Source organism: Pogona vitticeps, chromosome 1 (assembly GCF_051106095.1).
Source record: "Pogona vitticeps strain Pit_001003342236 chromosome 1, PviZW2.1, whole genome shotgun sequence".
NCBI lineage: Eukaryota > Metazoa > Chordata > Lepidosauria > Squamata > Agamidae > Pogona > Pogona vitticeps.
Window position 1 is genome coordinate 63,378,800 of NC_135783.1, and position 18,086 is coordinate 63,396,885.

The following is an 18,086-nucleotide window of genomic DNA, read 5'->3' on the forward strand; positions in this document are numbered from 1 at the left end:
TGTTCAAAATGGGGCAGGCCATGATGCACCTCCTGCCTCCAGTCTGAATACTCAGATGTCAAGGTTTCCCATCTGTTGAGGTCCATTCCTAAGGCATTCAGATCCCACTTGCAGATGTCCTTGTATTGCAGCTGTGGTCTCCCTCTGGGGTGATTTCCCAGCACTAATTCTCCGTACAGGAAATCTTTGGAATCTGACTATTAGCCATTCTCACAACATGCCCAATCCTATGTAGACTTCGCTGTTTCAGTAATGTGTACATGCTAAAAATTCCAGCTTGTTCTAGGACTACTCTGTTTGGAACTTTGTTCTGCCAGGTGATACCAAAAATGCGTTGGAGACAACACATATGCAACATGATCAGCTTCCTCTCCTGCTGTGCACAAAGGGTCCAGGACTAACTGAAGTACAGGAGTGTGCTCAGGACACAGGCTCTATAGACCTGGATCTTGGTATATGCTGTCAGCTTCTTATTGAGCCATACTCTCTTTGTTTGTCTAGAGAACATGGTAGCTGCTTTGCCAATGCGTTTATCCAGCTCAACATCTAGGAAGAGAGTGTCAGAGATCGTTGAGCCAAGGTACACAAAGTCATGAGCAACCTCCAGGTGGAGATGGTAATAAAGGGAGGTGAGTCCGCACTCTGGCCCATGACTTGTGTTTTCTTCAGGCTGATAGTTAGTCCAAAGTCTTGGCAGGCCTTGCTAAAATGATTCATGAGTTGTTGGAGGTCTTCAGCACAGTGGGCAACAATGGATGCATCATCAGGGAAGAGGAAGTCCCGCATGCATTTCAACTGAACTTTGGTCTTCACTCTCAATCTGGAGAGATTAAAGAGCTTCCCATTTTATCTAGTCCACAATCTTCTGTTGCAATTCCAAAGGTGTGCTTCAGCATGACAGCAAAAAAGATCCCAAACAGGGTCAGTGCGAGGACACAGCCCTGTTTCACTCCGCTTCAGATGTGAAAGGGGTCTGATGTCGAGTTATCAAATACTACAGTGCCCTTCATTCCGTCATGAAAGGACCTGATGATGTTAAGGAGTTGAGGTGGACATCCCAATCTTGGGAAGTATTTTAAAAAGGCTGTCCCTGCTAACCAAATCAAAGGCCTTTGTGAGATCTATGAAAGCCACAAAGAGTGGCTGTCATTGTTCCCTACATTTCTCCTCTATATTTTTTTCACATTTCCTTGTAAAATACTCTTCAAACAAAGCTTTCCAGTTCTCTTTCCTGACAGCCACACTTTCCCCAGAGTTGTTTGCAGATGCTAATTACCTAAAAGCAGTGAGTAATCAAGCATTATTTCACACAAGTAAATGATTTCATGAATGAAATATTGTGAAAGACATTGCCTGTGAACATATGTTATAATTGTTTACTTATCAGCTTATTTCGAAGAGACTTAAGAGAGTGTACTAAATCACAAATAGTGCAGGATCTCCTTATGACAAAATATTCATTGTTTTTAATCTTGGTTTTAATGTTGGAAAATGTTTAATCATGTTTAATATAGTTTTAATTGTATTTTTACTGTGATCGTTGTACCGCTTTAATTCTTGTGAGCCTCCTTGTGTCTCCTACAGGAAGAAAGGTAACATATAAATGACTAAATAAAACAAAACAAATAAATAATATAGATAATATAAAATAAATAAATAAGCAAGCAAATAAGCAGCCCTGTTTAGCTTTTGCAAATTCATGACCATGGCTTCTTTTATAGAGCCAATCCATCTAAGATTTGATCTTCTTCCTTGCCTTTTATTTTCATTTTTTCCCCACATTCTTTTCTGCTATTGAAGAAAAAGGTATAACTATTGGAGTGAAGTGAGCGTGAGCAATATAATGCTCAGAATGTAATTCTTCTGCTTCAACTGTACACAGAGTTCTAACCTACCTTGCTAGTTGGTACATTCTAGCTGAGTTTTTTTCATTATGATAGTTTCCCTGCAACTTTTTAATGTCATTCCCCCACTTTTTAGTTTTGCTTGAGTCATGCTGTGCAATGTCGCTTGCATCCCATTGTCACATCAGAGGTGTCCACATGCAGTTTTCTTCATGAAGCAAACAATTTGCTAGAAAAACAATCTACTTTGCCTGAAACTTAAAAATGCTTGGCCGATGCCATGGTTCAAAGTGGTAATAATCACTTAATTATTTTCACTGAAGTGTCCCAGCATTGCATACATGCAGTAATTTATTCCAGAAAAATGTTTAGTTGTATAATAAGACCAAAATGATGTCCAGTTTGTAGCCTATTCTATTGAACTTATCCAGGTGCCAGCTGAGAAGCAGTGGCTCTAAAGTTTATTGCCATTTTCTAGGCTTCAGTGGATATTCTCCTTTTTTATAATTGAGCTCATTCCCCCCCCCTTTTCAGTGGAGTTTGATTCCCAAAGAAAGGGAAATTTTCTTTCCAAGTAATCAGCCTGGACGCTTAGGCACATAAATTTATGCTGAATTTTCCCTTTGAGGTTGTTAAGTATTCATAAACAATTGCTAACAATTTGCGCACCTCAATAACAATAATGCATCTTATCTTAAGTGGAAGTTATGTGTTGCCAACATATAGCATCTAAAAGGTTTTCACCTTGCTAACTCCTTTCTCTCATGTAACTCCTTCACTACCTGAGACATATTTATGCCATTTTATTCATAAAACACTGAGGTATTTCTTTACTTGTAGTCTAGTGCCCAACTGTTACTAGCTTTTTGTTGTTTACATAATCTCATTAGCAGAGCTCCAACGTTAAACTTTTTTTCCTAAAATTATTTTGCATGCAAAACATAAGTTTAATAATAATATGTCTAGTCTTGCTTATGGAGCATATGATGTAATCAGGACATCATCATTTTTACTTTGACTGCCTAAAATCAACAATATGAATAGAGAATAACATCTCACTGCCCAAGACAGATTAGTCATGAGAGTACGCTGTAAACATAACTGTTTTCACAGACATTATTTTCCACTTTTGATTTTGTAGGAAAGGAATGTCCATTAACTTTTGTTCCACCAGATGGCAGCAATGGAGAGGAACCGGAGTAATTAACCTCCTCATCAGCCAGCTGTTCATGTTCAAAAATCAACAATAGCACTTCAAAACATTAATAAATGCATTAACTCACATCATTTTATTCTCAGTAGCTGTGTCTATTTGGCACAAACAGTTCAGAGATAAGGGGTGCTTGTCTGGAGTGACAATTAGGCAGGTGTGCCAGATAGTAAACTGGAAGATATCTCACTTTCCTTGGGTCATGTGTTTGATGCACTGCTTTGTGTTAGTCTGTCTGGCAGGGAACATTACATTTGTGGCGCCCACTTCTCAGATGTCCTGCCTGAATTTCAGAAGATTGATTCTGGGCTCTGCCTCCTCCCAAACAGCACCACACCTGGACTCCTTTCCCAAAGACTAATGGAGCCTTGGCAAGAAGTCATATTTTGGGGAGTATTGCACCCCATAGCAGCATCCAGACGACATTCATACAGGAGGGCAATTTTGGCTTTTTGGGAATATACTGGAGCTTTGGAGAGTGGCCAGCCTCAAAGGACAATGTCCTCAGATACCTGGTGCCACTTTAGGACAGGGGCTTGGCATCAAAGACCATCGCATCCCTTCGGTGGCTGTTTCCTTTTTTTGTAGGGCCTGTGACCACACAGACCCTTGCAGGTTATTCCAAGCCTACAAAATGACTGAGGGCTGGAGGAGGATGGTGACACTAGCAAGAGATGGCAGTTGGCCTGTTACCAATCAATTGTTGACATGGCTACTAAGGAAAACTCCCCAGAGTTTGTTAGTATCCATTTGAAGTCATCTTATTCAAGGCAGAGTTCACACTGACATTTTTGAGGAGCTCTGTGGGTGAGCAAGTTGGTAGTGGCCTTCAAACAGAAACAATTAAGAAGGTGTTTCTGTGTTTGGGCTGTGGCCATGGGTAAGGAAGAAGTGTTGATCTGCATTCTCTACTCCAAGAGAGACCAGAAGAGTGGGGGGGGGGAGTATAAAGCCCTGAGAAGGGCAAATGACCCTAGCATTTGCCCCTTTAAGGTATTAAAGGGTTTGTACATAATCAGTCTCAGTCTACCAGTTTTTTATTTGACCACTTAGACAAGGGTCCATTAACCCATTTGCAGTTCAATGCACTCACGAGAGCTGGACTGAGCAGGCTTAGGCTCCAGGTGGTAGAATTTGGGACCCATTTGTTTCAGATTGGGGTGGCAACATCCACCACAGAGTAGGGTTTCTCTCAAAGCACAAGGAATTGGGTTGGTGGTGGTCTGTGGTGATGATTTTGTGCATAGCAATAAAGGAGATAGGCATTCAGCTCTATCCCCAGGCAGGTGATTCCCCATAAGTGAGGAGAGCAGGGGTTAGGGAACCGACAGTGGTGTGCCTGGCTCGGGAAGGCTGCCACAGTTCCCCACAGCTGGAACCAAGGGGGCTGTCTCTAACCTATTGGATTAATTCTCGGGGGGGGGGGGGTACATACCCAATGTGGGTTACCAAATCTATTGGTTCCTCAGCAAGACACTGGGAAGGTGGTCATCAGATGGCAGGCAGATAATCTGATGCAGGGATTTGCTCCTTCTGTTGTGGCCATTCCAAGCAGTGGCCTTTTATAAATAAAATAAAATAAAATATATAAAAAACTCTGTGTTCTTCACAGGTAATTGTTTTATTACAAGAGCATGCATGCAATGGCACAGAGTTCCTTGGGTTAATACAGTCCCAGGTCAAAGGCAAAAAGCATTTTTATACTTTTCCTCTGTCTCTTCATCATGATGAACACTTATTTTTCAGCATACATTTTTGCAGGTTCTTTATTAAAAGCCATCATTACATGTAATTTTCTTGTGCTTTCTATCACCTGGAAATACTCTTTGATTCAGCATACTCATTATGATCAAGCATATACGAAGCATTCACTGCAATAATGTAATAAAGATAAAGAGAACTCTCAAGGGCACTTGGCTGAAGCAGAGTAAACAGGTAGGAAACTTATAAACTCAAATAAAATGAATCATGATATATAATAGTAAGAGCTGGATAAAACCGGGCCAACCATGCAATACAATAGTGATGCCTTCAATCTGCTACAGTACATCATGCACATAAAGAGGAAGAACCAAGTGATATTTCAGGGCTACAGTTGTAATACAGGCAATCCTTCAAAGGTTGGTTTTGTCTCTTCAGAATTGCAATACAGGTGATACTTCACCTTTTCTCCTAATTTTTTGTTGTTTAGTTGTTAAGTCATGTCCAACTCTTTGTGATCCCATGGACTAAAGAACACCAGGCCCTCCTGTCTTCCACTGCCTCCTGGACTTTGGTCAAATTCATGTTGGTCGCTTCAGTGACACAGTCCAACCATCTCATCCTCTGTGTATTCGCGAAGGCTTTCACAGCCGGGATCTAATGGTTGTTGTGGGTATTTCGGGCTTCTTAGCCGTGTTCTGAAAGTGGTTCTTCCTAACGTTTCGCCAGTCTCTGTGGCCGGCATCTTCAGAGGACAGCAAACTGGAAGGAAGAACCACTTTCAGAACACGGCCAAGAAGCCCGAAAAACCCACAACAACCGTCTCATCCTCTGTCATCCCCTTCTCCACTTGCCTTCACACCTTCCCAACATCAGGATCTTTTCCAGGGAGTCTTCTCTTCTCATGAGATGGCAAAGGTATTGGAGCCTGAGCTTCAGGATCTGTCCTTCTAGTGAGCACTCAGGGTTGATTTCTTTCAAAATGGATACGTTTGTTCTCTTTGCACTCCAGGGGACTCTCAAGAGTCTCCTACAGCACCACAATTCAAAAGCATCAATTATTCAGTGGTGAGCCTTCTTTATGGTCCAGCTCCCACTTCCATACATTACTACTGGAAAATGTCTCTGCTTTTAAAGATGCTGTCTAGGTTTGCCATCACTTTCTTCTCAAGAAGCAGGTGTCTTTTAATTTTGTGGCTGTTGTCACTATCTGCAGTGATCATGGAGCCCAAGAAGGTAAAATCTGTCACTGCCTCCATATCTTCCCTTTCTGTTTGCCAGTAGGTGATGAGACCAATGGACCTGTTCTTAATTTTGTTTGATGTTGTGTCCCTTGAGTTTTCTTGGCAAAGATACTGGAGTGGCTTGCCAGTTCCTGCTCCAGGTGGATCACGTTTAGACAGAACTCTCCACTATGACCTGTACATCTTGGTCAGTAGGGTTTCTCTCAAAGCAGAGTTAAAGAATTGGGTTGGTGGTGGTCTCTGGTGATGATTTTGTGCATTGCTGTAGAGGAGATAGGCATTCAGCTCTATCCCCAGGCAGGTGATCCCCGTAAGTGAGGGGAGCAGGGGTGTCCCTGCATGGCACAGCGCTCAGCTTCTCTGAATTACTCACACCCTTCTCCATGGCAAGGCAGCAATATTTGAAGGGGCCCCCTAATTTAGTTCCAGCTAAACACTCATCAAATTTTTTATCCATGGCTTGGCTTTGAGATTCTGTGAACATACTTTCCCAGTCGCCAACACATCCTGTAGAAATGTCAAATGTTTATAGTTAGTTGTAGAATGAAACATATATACTTGTAAATCTGTTTATTTATGAAAGAAATGTACTGTATATACTTGAGTATAAGCCGACCCGAATATAAGCCAAGGCACCCAATTTTACTACAAAAAACTGGGAAAACATTGACTTGAGTATAAGCCAAGGGTGGAAAATGCAGCAGTTACTGATAAATTTCAAAAATAAAAATAGATACCAATAAAACTGGGAGAATATGCAGAAGGAGGAGGATGGAAGTGTTCTGGAAGCGTACACTCCCATAAAGACCTTTAAGAGACATAGCTGACAGGGAAGAAGGGGAGGTGAATGGGCTTCCCTGGGCTTGTAAACAAAGATGCCCTCACTGTGATCTCTGTTCAAAGTAGTCTTTGAGATACGTACTGACGTGCTGCTAGGAAAAAGTTTTCATCTATAGCTCTTTCATTTGGACATAGACTGCTATTATCCTCCCAGCACGGTGTCTGCCTGCAGAGTCTGAAAAATGCAGTGTACTTAACCAGGGTTATCGGACCACCCTCAGAGGCTGCAGGCGCCCATCAATGAGCAGGGGAATCCAGAGAACACCCACACTGCAGGGAAGTACATGTAATTTTGACACTGACTCGAGTACAGTGATGCCCCGCATAGCGACGATAATCTGTGCAGCAAAAATTGCTGCAAAGGGATTTCATCGCTATGCAGAAATAAAAAGCCCATAGGAAGGCATTAAAACCTGTTTAATGCATTCCTATGGGCAAAAAACTCACCTTTAAGCGAAAATCCTCCATACGGTGGCCATTTTCGCTGCCCGGTAAGCAAGGAATCGGCGCGAAAACACAGCGGGTGGCCATTTTTTTACCTGGCGGCCATTTTGGAACTGCCGATCAGCTGTTTAAAAAAATCACTATGCGATAATTGGTAAGCGAAACAGCGTACCAATCATCGCAAAGCGATTTTTTCCTATTTAAAACATCGCAATGTGATTGCTTTTGCGATCGCAAAATCTTCGTCAGTATGTGGATTCGGCGTTAAACGGGGTGCCCGTTAAGCGAGGCACCACTGTATAAAATGAGGGGGTGCTTTTTCAGCAAAAAAAATTGTGCTGAAAAACTAGGCTTATACTTGAGTAAATATGGTATTTATATAACAGAACAGCATCTCAAACAAGTACATCAAACATAATGTATAGCTCACAAACTCACAGATTAGTAAATTGGAGAATATAAGAATACAAAAATAAAGCTCAAAATCATAATGAAACTGAATACTTTTTTTATATGTTAATCCTGTCTTAGGGTGCAACTAGAGAGGGAAGCTGTCCTTGGTTGACCTGGATTGATTCAGAGTTTCCTAAGGCCATTAAATCCCTGTCGTCATTCACACTGAATGTTCAACTACCACAGGCAATTTTGGAGGCATGATTCCATATTATATCACAAATCATTACAATTCTCCCACACGCCTCTGTCATTAACATCACCTTCTTCCTGCCTCTTTTTTTAAAATCATTTTTGACATGTGACATAGCATTGAACTGATACAATATGTGAAACTGCAGTGCTTATTGACATAGTGTGAAATTAGAATAGCATAATTAAAAAATTGTTCAGCAGAGAGAGAGACAAAGGGTATTGACTTGAGAGGATATCCCTGCTATAATGGCATACCCTTTGGCATGATGCAGTGTGCCAGTAAAGTGAGAATGTCCCCTTCAAGTGTGTACCTCTTGTCTCTCCTTCGAATATTTTTTCATTACAGTGGGGTCTTGACTTGAGAACTTAATCCGTATTGGAAGGCGGTTCTCAAGTCAAAAAGTCTGTAAGTCAAGTCTCCATTGGCCTACATTGCATTGAAAACCGATCAATCCCGTAACAGGCCGTTTTTGTTCCATTTTGGTTTTTTTCTGGTCTGTAAGTCAATTCTCAGGCTGCAAGTCAAACCTAAATTTTGCGGCCAGAGAAGTCTATAACTCAAAAAGTCTGTAAGTCAAGCCGTCTGTAAGTCAAGGGTCCACTGTATGCTGAATAGAATATGTTCAGTCAACTGCACTGTTCTATAACTTTAAACAATTATGAATGAACAAAAGGAAGAAGGATCCAGGGACCATGAAACCACAAGTGTAAACTGAAATAGACACTTTGCCAGCTTTTGGTGCATCCCTAACACAACCTTTATGAATATATCCACCAATGTGGCCAGATAGGTAGAATGGCTGCTTAGCTGGGAACTGTTGAGTTAACAGTTTGCTGTACCCTACCTACATTGCCCTAAAGCTTTACCTTTGCTGAAAAGAACAGGACCAAATGCCCCATAGGTTTCGAGGGATCGCTCTTTCGCAGCCTCAAAGGTGCTTCTTTTCACAACACTTTTAATCTCATCTTCAGTGAGGGAGAACCCAAAGAATTTAGCCATCTTTTGAACGCCTGTATACAGGTTCTGTATGTAAAAACAAATCAAAAAACAATTTTTTGTTACATAAAACAAAAACTACACCTCTCTGAAATAATTTTTTTTTACTGAAGATCAGAGATCTTTCTGAAGCTTAATTGGATTTTTCTTTCCCCAAAATGGTCTCTGAAGCAGTAAACGCTAGAAACAAAGCTTTGCATGGACAATACTGTTTTCCTGTTGTAAATAACTGGATGGGTTACATCTCAAAATTGATTTCCCCAGAGCCTCTTTTATTATTGTGTTGTGAAAGATCTCCAAAACACAAAGAACCAGAAACAAACAATTTGGAGTTGATGCTAGTGAGTAATACTTAAGTACTTGGGCTATATGTCTGAAAAACAGTTCGCTAGAACCTGCCTTGACTCTCTTTCTTTCTCTCTGCCTGTCTCAAAAATGCTCTTAAATAGTAAGAACTAGAAACACAAATATCTGAATGGATACTAAAAATTTTCTACCAGAAATAACTGTATCTGTTCTTAAAACTGGGTTTTTCTCAGCTCATTGGCTTTTAGTAAAGCCCAGTCAGAAGCTATTTTTGACCTACGGTTACGCTGATACAAGTTGGATGACATCCAGGCCAAGGCAAAGAACAAGCTAGTGTGAAAGAACTGGGCAGGGCTGGAAGGGAAGTGTGACCTGCTTAGATGTTTCCTGCTGCTGTCTTATCTAAAAATTGCTTTCAATGCAATACATTTTTATCAGTAACGGTAAAAAAAAGTAGAGAGACATAGAACAGCATATCTGTATGCTTTCACCATAGAAACGAAAGTCATATACATATTATAGTTCATTACACATTTATTATTTCTGCAGGTGTTGTGATATAAAACACATCTGAATTGTTCAAAAAGTCAGCGTTGCTCTCACCTCTTTTAGTTCTTCATAACTGATGGCCATGACATTTTCATTATCAATATATTCATCCCAGGCTTTCACATAGTCAAAGTAGGATCCTCCTGGAACTGGAGAAAAGGAAGAGGATACTGAAGTCCATGATGCCGTAATTCTGAAGTTAGACATTTTCAAATCACTGGAAATATTCTCAACAACATTCTTCAATTATAGATCAGCATTTATTCCCATTTTCTCTATCAGTAAATGCAACACCACATATTAGGATTAATTGAAGAAACACTGAAACTTCCCATGATAGGTGTTATACAAATCTCAGAAAGCTTTTCAACCATTTATGTTGAGAGCTTTCTTCAGAGATTTAATTCAATATAATTTACAACTTTTAAAATGTGTTTGCATGTGTTCATAACTTTGGACCGAGGGACGTGGTGGTGCTGCGGGTTAAACCGCAGAAGCCTCTGTGCTCTAAGGTCTGTAGATCTTCCGCTGTAAGATTGAATCCACATGACGGAGTGAGCGCCTGTCGCTTGTCCCAGCTCCCACCAACCTAGCGGTTCGAAAGCATGCAAGTGCGAGTAGATAAATAGGGACCACCACGGTGGGAAGGTAGCAGCGTTCCGTGTCTAAGTCGTACTGGCCATGTGACCACGGAAGATTGTCTTCAGACAAACGCTGGCTCTGTGGCTTGGAAATGGGGATGAGCACCGCCCCCTAGAGTCAAACACGACTGGACAAAAATTTTCAAGGGGAACCTTTACCTTTACCTATAACTTTGGACCAGGGTGCACATGTGTGTTGAAATAGTTTTGAATTATGCACATTCATACATGCATCAAAGTTTTGAAGGCCAAAAGGCTGCATCCTGAATTTAGCCCAGGAAAAAAAACAGTAGCAAACAGCAGATCTCATGGGGAATTAGCGCCACATCCTTCCAAAAGTTACTGTCTCACAGATGTCAGGCTACTAGATACTGGATCAATGGAAATTTTTGGGTTGTCATCAGAAGCAGCCCCTGGTAATGAACATTATAATAGTTAAGTCTAGAGATTGCCACAGCAGTCACAAAAGTGGCCAAGTAATAACCCTCTTTGAAAGGATGCAGTTGGAATATCAATGGAAACTGACAGAGCACAGATCAGGATCCTTCTGCCTTCCAGACATCCATCCCCAAGAGGTGATGGATTTGGCAGGATAGCTTCCAAATCCTGAAAATCTGCTTGTGGTAGGCTGTTAACACATGCTGCCAAAAGGCAAGGATACCTTTTCCATTCATAAAATCAATAAAATATGCATCCCAAGATGACAAAGGAAAGGAAGATAACTTGTTTCTAAAATGAAAGTAAGACACCAGCGTGTCTTTGGGATTTCGAAACAGCACCAGAACCTGAAACACAAGAGAAGAAATTGTAATTTAAGTTTTTGTGCTACATGCTATTTAATAATGATTATTCTTATTATCCAGTAATGCCCAGTAATTTCTGTAATCCAGTAATGCCTGAGTAAATCACAGAATAAAACATTATTTTCAGTCAATATTCTGGTTCCATTATTTTCTTCATTTTTCCATTAGTAGTTAGGATCACCAGCATGATATTCTGCTAAACTGATCAGACATAGTTCTATAAAGTTTTAGGTCAGCAAACAGATGACTATAATTGCCTGCAATCATTATCATAATAAGAGTCCGTTTCTTGTGCAAGAAGGTGTGTCTATTTTATACTAATAGGAATAGCATGGTATATACAGTATTTCTAGGCTTCTCAATGACAATCTCCCTGCTACATTCACTAATACAGCTAAACAGAGTTGGTTCTGCTCTCCACACACCTATCACTTTGGGGGCAAAAATTACTCGTGGTGGTATCTGTGGGTCATCGTATTATTGACATTTATCATGGGCTAGTAAGCCTTGTTGATAGTATTTGCAAATTTGGATTACATGGCCCAGAACTGGATGGAAGGAGCACCCTGAAGATGTTATTAGAAACAATTCACTGAGGCCATCACCGTGGAGCAGTCTTTGGTGCTGCACATATACATCTGCCAAATGTGGAAACAACCTTTGGATTGGTAATGAAATTGACATGTCAAACACTGGATTCAACCTTAAATCCTTTCTTGTTATAGTTGATTCCTCTGAGCCACAGCTGGTACAAGTCAATCCCTAGCACAACTATACATGTGTGACCTTTGTAATAAAGCCTTCATAAGGTCAAAGAGTATGAGCTTGTGCACTCACCTTGGCTTTATTTTTGAAAATAGATTTGGGCAGCAAATTAGGATGCAGGTGCGTTATTATGACCCTTCTTGAAGGAAGTTTTTCCATCCTCTTTAATAAAATAAGAAAAAGAAAAAGAAATCACTACCGAAAACAGCTTGGACATCTAAAAGGTGTTCTGGGGGAGAGCAGGTTTACATGATTGATCATAATCTGGAACCATGGATGCATGTAGCAAATAAGAAACAAAAAAGTTTATTTCATGTCCCACTTTGCAATTCAGAAGAATTTCAATATATGCTCAGTGTCCTCAACAAAGAAAGAACAGTTAAAATTTAGAAAATGAGTAATCCGCATATTTCAGCAACTGTTTCTACAGATGTCTTGGGACAGAAGTGTACTTGTTAAGCACTGTAAACTCTCTCTCTCTCTCTCTCTCTCTCTCTCTCTCTCCAGTGATAACAGTAGTAGACCAGGAGACAATATAGGATATATTTAGTATCTATCAAATTATCTTTATGACACAGTGCATGTAAGTGTAAAACTAAGTAGGAGGATATACTTCCAGAGAAATAGGATTAATCTATGCATCAAAATCAACATAAAAAAACCTAAGATCATGGCCCCTGGTCCCATCACCTCCTGACAAATAAAAGGGGAAGATATGGAGGCAGTGACAGATTTTACCTTCTTGGGCTCCATGATCACTGCAGATGGTGACAGCAGCCACAGGATTAAAAGATGCCTGCTTCTTGGGAGGAGAGCAATGACAAACCTACACAGCATCTTAAAAAGCAGAGACCTCACCTTGCCGAAAAAGGTCTGCATAGTCAAAGCTATGGTTTTTCCAGTAGCAATGTACAGAAGTGAAAGCTAGACCATAAAGAAAGCTGACTGCCGAAGAATTGATGCTTTTGAATTGTGGTGCATCAAGCCGGTCTCCTACTGGAATTTTCTATTTCGGTCACTAATTTTAGTGGTGAAGTAAAGGAACATAACTTCCTTTTATTTCTGTTCCAGATATTTAACATGTTTCTTAAAAAGGGTTGTTCGCCTGATTTATTGTATTTCTTTTTACTACATTAAACAAATATTTTTCAATATTCCCATTTATTTCTGAGGATTCCATATCCCACCAAATTAACCTTCCTTTGTTGTATATAATATCTCCAATAAATCTTAACTGATTCGCTATACTGTATAATAATTTTTTGTATTAGGAATACCTAAACCTCCATTTTTTTAAAGCCCTATACCAATATCTTTTATTTATTCTTGGTCCATGCTGACCTTGAGCTTGTCTGGATCCCCAAACTCAAGGCGTGGAGTCATTGCCAATTCTTTTTCAAGTCTGAGTCTTTCTTTCACTTCCTCTGCTGTATACTTTCCAGATATGATGGCCAAGTGGTTTAGGATGTGGTCAACCCAGTTAGTACCTGAAAAAAGATGACACATGTCTGGAGTACAAGCTTATGGTTGCTCTTCATACTGCTTGTTTACTGGGGATAAAGTCCATAATTTCTTGTGGTATACTCTGCTGGTACCTCTCTCTGAGAGTGAACACTTTGTAGTTTGAAGGAAAGCCCAAATGGCACTCACTCCACTTCCTGTCTAATACAGTAGTACAGTAGTTAATAACATCTTGTTTCATCATACAGTGTGCTAATCCTTCTATTGTCCACTTACACACACACACACACACACACACACACAAAATATAGCTTTCTTTCACACACATACACACACACTGAGAGAGGGAGGTATATACCTGCCTCTGATGGGAAAAAACAGATTTGGATCTGTGAGGAAAAACAGAAGAAAAGCAAAATGAGAAGGAAACAGGGCGAGACAGAACAAAAAAGGAATAGAAAAATTGTAGGGAAAGGGCAAATGAGGGGGAAATGAAGTAGACAAAAAAAAGGAGAAAACAGAGAAACAAAGCAACCAACAGAAAAGATTGCAGTATGAAAAGAACAAGCAAACAGATCATATCCTCTCTTTCACACCAAGTCTGTATAATTTCTAACTCACTGGGATGAAAGCAGCACACCATCTATCTGATAATATTTCACACACTCTCTACTCATTCTTCGCAAGCAGTAATATTCCTTGCATGACAAGCTCTTAGAGCATCCAGTTCTTTGGAGGCACAAGTGGGCTACTTCTGCATTTCATATTTAGAACAATTAACAATTTCAGAACAAATTTTAACCTGTGAAATGTGAAGCTGAAGATTAAAGAGAGTTTAAATAGTATTTTAAGTCTAGTTCAAATTATATATGTCTGTGTTATTCCTGGCTATTTTGCCAGGCATAGAGACATTCTCTTATGGAAAAAAGTATCCAAGTGTACTGGATTCAGAAAAATTACAAATCTTGAACTGAACTGGGTTGATTGGGACCAATTCATTGGAGTGCCAGACTCAACTGGAATAAACAGATTCACTTCCAGAATGAAGCAAATCCGATCAGTTTGCATCTAGAGCGCAAAAACCTTTGATGGAGTATAAACTGCTTCTGGCTATTAAGTTTTAATTACAAAATACATTCTGAGTGTGCTTAATAAACAAACCCCAGAAATTAAACACCTGAAATTTTACAGCCTTACTCACTTCCTTAGGATTAATCTATCATGTATGTTTCCACCTTTCATGTATATCAGTAAAAACCCAATGAAGTTACAGCAGTTTTGGTTTTCCAATGCATTGACCTGACAGACTTTCATATTGATTTGGATCTGGGGCATAAATCAAACTGGGTGGCACACACCATGCTCCAGAAAAAAATTAAGTTATATTTGGAAGCCCCACATTGGGGACCTGTGCATAACTGTAGTAAGACATTTTGTTTATTCTGGTATGTACCGTATTTTTCGCTCCATAAGACGCACCTCTCCATAAGGCGCACCAAATTTTTAGGAGAAGAAAACAGGAAAAAATAATCTGTTTTCTTCGCTCCATAAGACGCACAGACTTTCCATCCCCCTGTTTTGTGGAAAAAAGTGTGTCTCATAGTGCGAAAAATACGGTATATTTGTGTATGTGTGTGTTTAGTAAATGTTATCGTTAAAAACAAACATGTAACTAAAGGTTAACGTTGTTAATGCTAATTCTGGGACTTCATAATAAGTTACGAAACAAGAGTGGTGTCCTGTGATCCACACAGAGTAAAAGTGCCGTGTTAAGCACGATCACCCAAACCCATGTGGTTGCCCACTCAATTTGGAGTATATTATTCCCCCACCCACATTTTCCTACATTGTGCAAGTAGCTATAGAGAAGACTAGAAGGCAGAGACATTTCCTTTCACAAGCCTGCCCCCACTCCAAGCCATTGTGTGATTCTGCATAGGAATTGTTACTTTGAGGAGTAAGGAAAAGAAGGGTCAAATTAGACAGATTTTCCTTCCATGTTGTTCCTTAACATATAATCCTTATTTTTTTACAATCTACAATGTTAGATGTAATATTCCTGATCTAGTTGTGCATTAACATCCATTCTACTCATAACTATCTATCTGCACATCTTTGATTAGAACCTCTTTGCCAGGCTAAGGAAGAGTGATACTCACCACTTTTAGGATATCCTGCCAAGATCACATCATCTGCCCTGGCTTCGAAGGTTTCAAGAGCTTGTAGAGTTTCTACCTGGCAAGCAGCAACAGGGTACAAGTTGCCCTTATAGGAAAAATAATTCTCTTCTGGGGTTAGCGTGGCACTTTTGGCCACAAACTTCTCCAGAAATTCCACTGAACTTCTCCAGTGTTCAACCATCGTCTTTCCTGGATGTGCACCTGGTACAGACTGAGACTAGGCTATCAGTTGTTGTTATTCATGTACAGATCAACAGTCATACAAATGATCAGCAACAAACCAAAACCAGATTAAGGTCATGGCTTCTATAAAATGTTGTGGAAGCTGAAAAATTACTATTGCTATGTAACGAAGAGTGCTAGAAAGAAAATGTAGCCCTTACTTATTTCACTTTGGATACACTGTAATTAGTGACTTGTTTATAACTGATGTGCTCCCAGCATGGGAAGCATTATCAGGTATGATTTCTGGACATATGCATGCACTCAGACATGTTTTAGGAATAAATATATATAATGGATTTTTGAAATTTGCCAGTTTGCATCTAGGCATGAACCACAACACAGGTTTTTGGTAGCTGGTTTTCTGCAAACAGGCAAGAATCCACTTGCAACATAATCCTTTTTTTAATACAATTCTTTTCAATCAAGAAGGACATGTAAGAAAAACAGTCTCAATAAATTGCATTGAGCAAAACTGGGGTGGTTCAAGATGATATTCAAATTTACAGAAATCATTATATTATGGAAGCATTGGATGGTATAGCTTTGTGCGTGACAAATGATGAGTAACAAGAATTACTAGATAATAAAGTTACTTCAAAATCAGTGGAAATTAATTTGGAAAAGCACATTCATTTGCAGAGGCAGAGGCTGAGAGAATTCTACAATCCAAGCCACAGTTGCAGAAGCTCCGAAGGATTTGATGGATTTCAGTTCCACACAGTAGCAAGCATTGGGAAATAAGCACATTTGGTGTTCAGAGGGTACCAAGTGGACAAGAGAGAAGGAAAGTAGCTTAAACAATAGCTTCTGAGAGCAATGAAGAGCTTCTGAGAGCAATGAAACTGGGTCTTCAGGAAATTGCAGTAGAACAGCACTAATCTTTCTGTGAAGGCTGGGGTTAAAACATTTTAAATAAATAAATAAATAAATAAATAAATAAATAAATAAATAAATAAATAAATATTCACGCATGCATACACACCATACAAATGAGTAAAGCAGAGGAAAATTCTGCCAATGCACAAAAAAGTCTCCCAAAGGTATTACCTTTTGTTGAGATCTTATTTGATCCTTCCTGAAGAACAGATGGGTAGGTGGGTGTTGTAACGTTGCCACTCCAGTTTTTGTTCAAGGAAAGCTAGAGATCTCAGAGTATGAGGACTGACTAGCAGTGCCACCAGTTGCAGAACAGGGACCTGAAAAACAGGTAATGGGAGTCCGCTTGCTATAACCTCCAGGTGTGAAGATTCAATATGTGAGGTGTTCAACGTAACCAGTGATTTCTGCAATGCAGGTGGTCAAGAGCGATTAAATTGCACTGCCTCTGGAGTCTGGTAGTGGAAGAATGTGAGTGCTGAATACTAAAGATGGAAATCCAAGGCTTTTTATGAGGCATTAGCTAGGAAACTGTCCTCTCTTCTGCTTCATTTTTTCTAGTAGATACTGAGGATCTTTAATTAATCCTTTATTAACCAAAAAGCAGGAGCAAAACTGGCAAGGCTCATCTTTCTTATGCAAGTATGCAAACTACCTGGCAAAGAGGGCAAAAAATAGGTGTTGGATGTTAATTAGGTATGTGTTTAGTGGCAGTTACAACATGTTCAGACTCTTTGCCTCTGTCTCCTCTTACACCCATTGTGACCTAATTAATGTTGCCGCATACACCTACAAATAACACTGATCAATGATGGTGGCTAGCTGGAGTTGCATTCCTTGCCCTTTGCAATAGATGTCTTCCCAGCTGTGGCCCATATGCTCCATATGTTTCCTATGCCCTATAGGATTGCAAGCGTTATGGCCAGGCTTCTTTTGGCCAACTTTGAAATGAACAGGTAGTAAACATGCTGGAACATACACACATATACAAGCGGGAATGTTGTACAGACCTGTATAGCCTGAAGCCTGCCAACAAGGGAAATGGTATGCTTTACTGGGACCCAGAAATCTAAAGAAAGATGGCACAAGGATGGTTGCCTCAAGGAGGTGGGGGAGAATGAGGCTATATTGTAGATTGTTTGTGAACCTATATATGAAAACATATTTCACTGTAGCTTTTTGAAGGACTGTCATATGGAGGATAGAGCAAACCTATTTTCTATGGATCCAGAGAGTAGGGCCGGTTACAAGAAAGGTTTTGCCTGAACCTTGGGGAGAATGTCTTGACAATAAGAGCTGTTAAGACAGTGGAATTGACTACCTCAGGAGGCAGTGAACTTGCCTTCATAGAG

General features: G+C 40.0%; 1 protein-coding gene across 1 annotated transcript; it reads right to left on the reverse strand.

Moving 5' to 3' along the window:
* Positions 1-4,656: 4,656 nt before the first annotated feature.
* On the reverse strand, positions 4,657-17,054 carry LOC110070831 (sulfotransferase 6B1). The gene is made up of 8 exons (XM_020778550.3): positions 16,906-17,054; positions 15,613-15,834; positions 13,334-13,479; positions 12,065-12,154; positions 11,086-11,209; positions 9,838-9,932; positions 8,799-8,955; positions 4,657-6,506 (listed from the first exon to the last, which is right to left on the reverse strand). The coding sequence occupies exons 2-8, from the start codon at positions 15,812-15,814 to the stop codon at positions 6,214-6,216; spliced, it is 1,107 nt and encodes a 368-aa protein (XP_020634209.3). The 5' UTR covers positions 15,815-15,834; positions 16,906-17,054; the 3' UTR covers positions 4,657-6,213.
* Positions 17,055-18,086: the final 1,032 nt, after the last annotated feature.

Coding starts and splice junctions, on each gene's coding strand:
- LOC110070831 (XM_020778550.3), bottom strand. CDS start 15,814: ATGGTTGAACACTGGAGAAGTTCAGTGGAATTTCTGGAGAAGTTTGTG. Junction 11,210..12,064: donor TTTTCAAAAATAAAGCCAAG/GTGAGTGCACAA, acceptor CTTGTGTTTCAG/GTTCTGGTGCTGTTTCGAAA. Junction 9,933..11,085: donor TGATTTTATGAATGGAAAAG/GTATCCTTGCCT, acceptor CCTTTTCTCCAG/TTCCAGGAGGATCCTACTTT.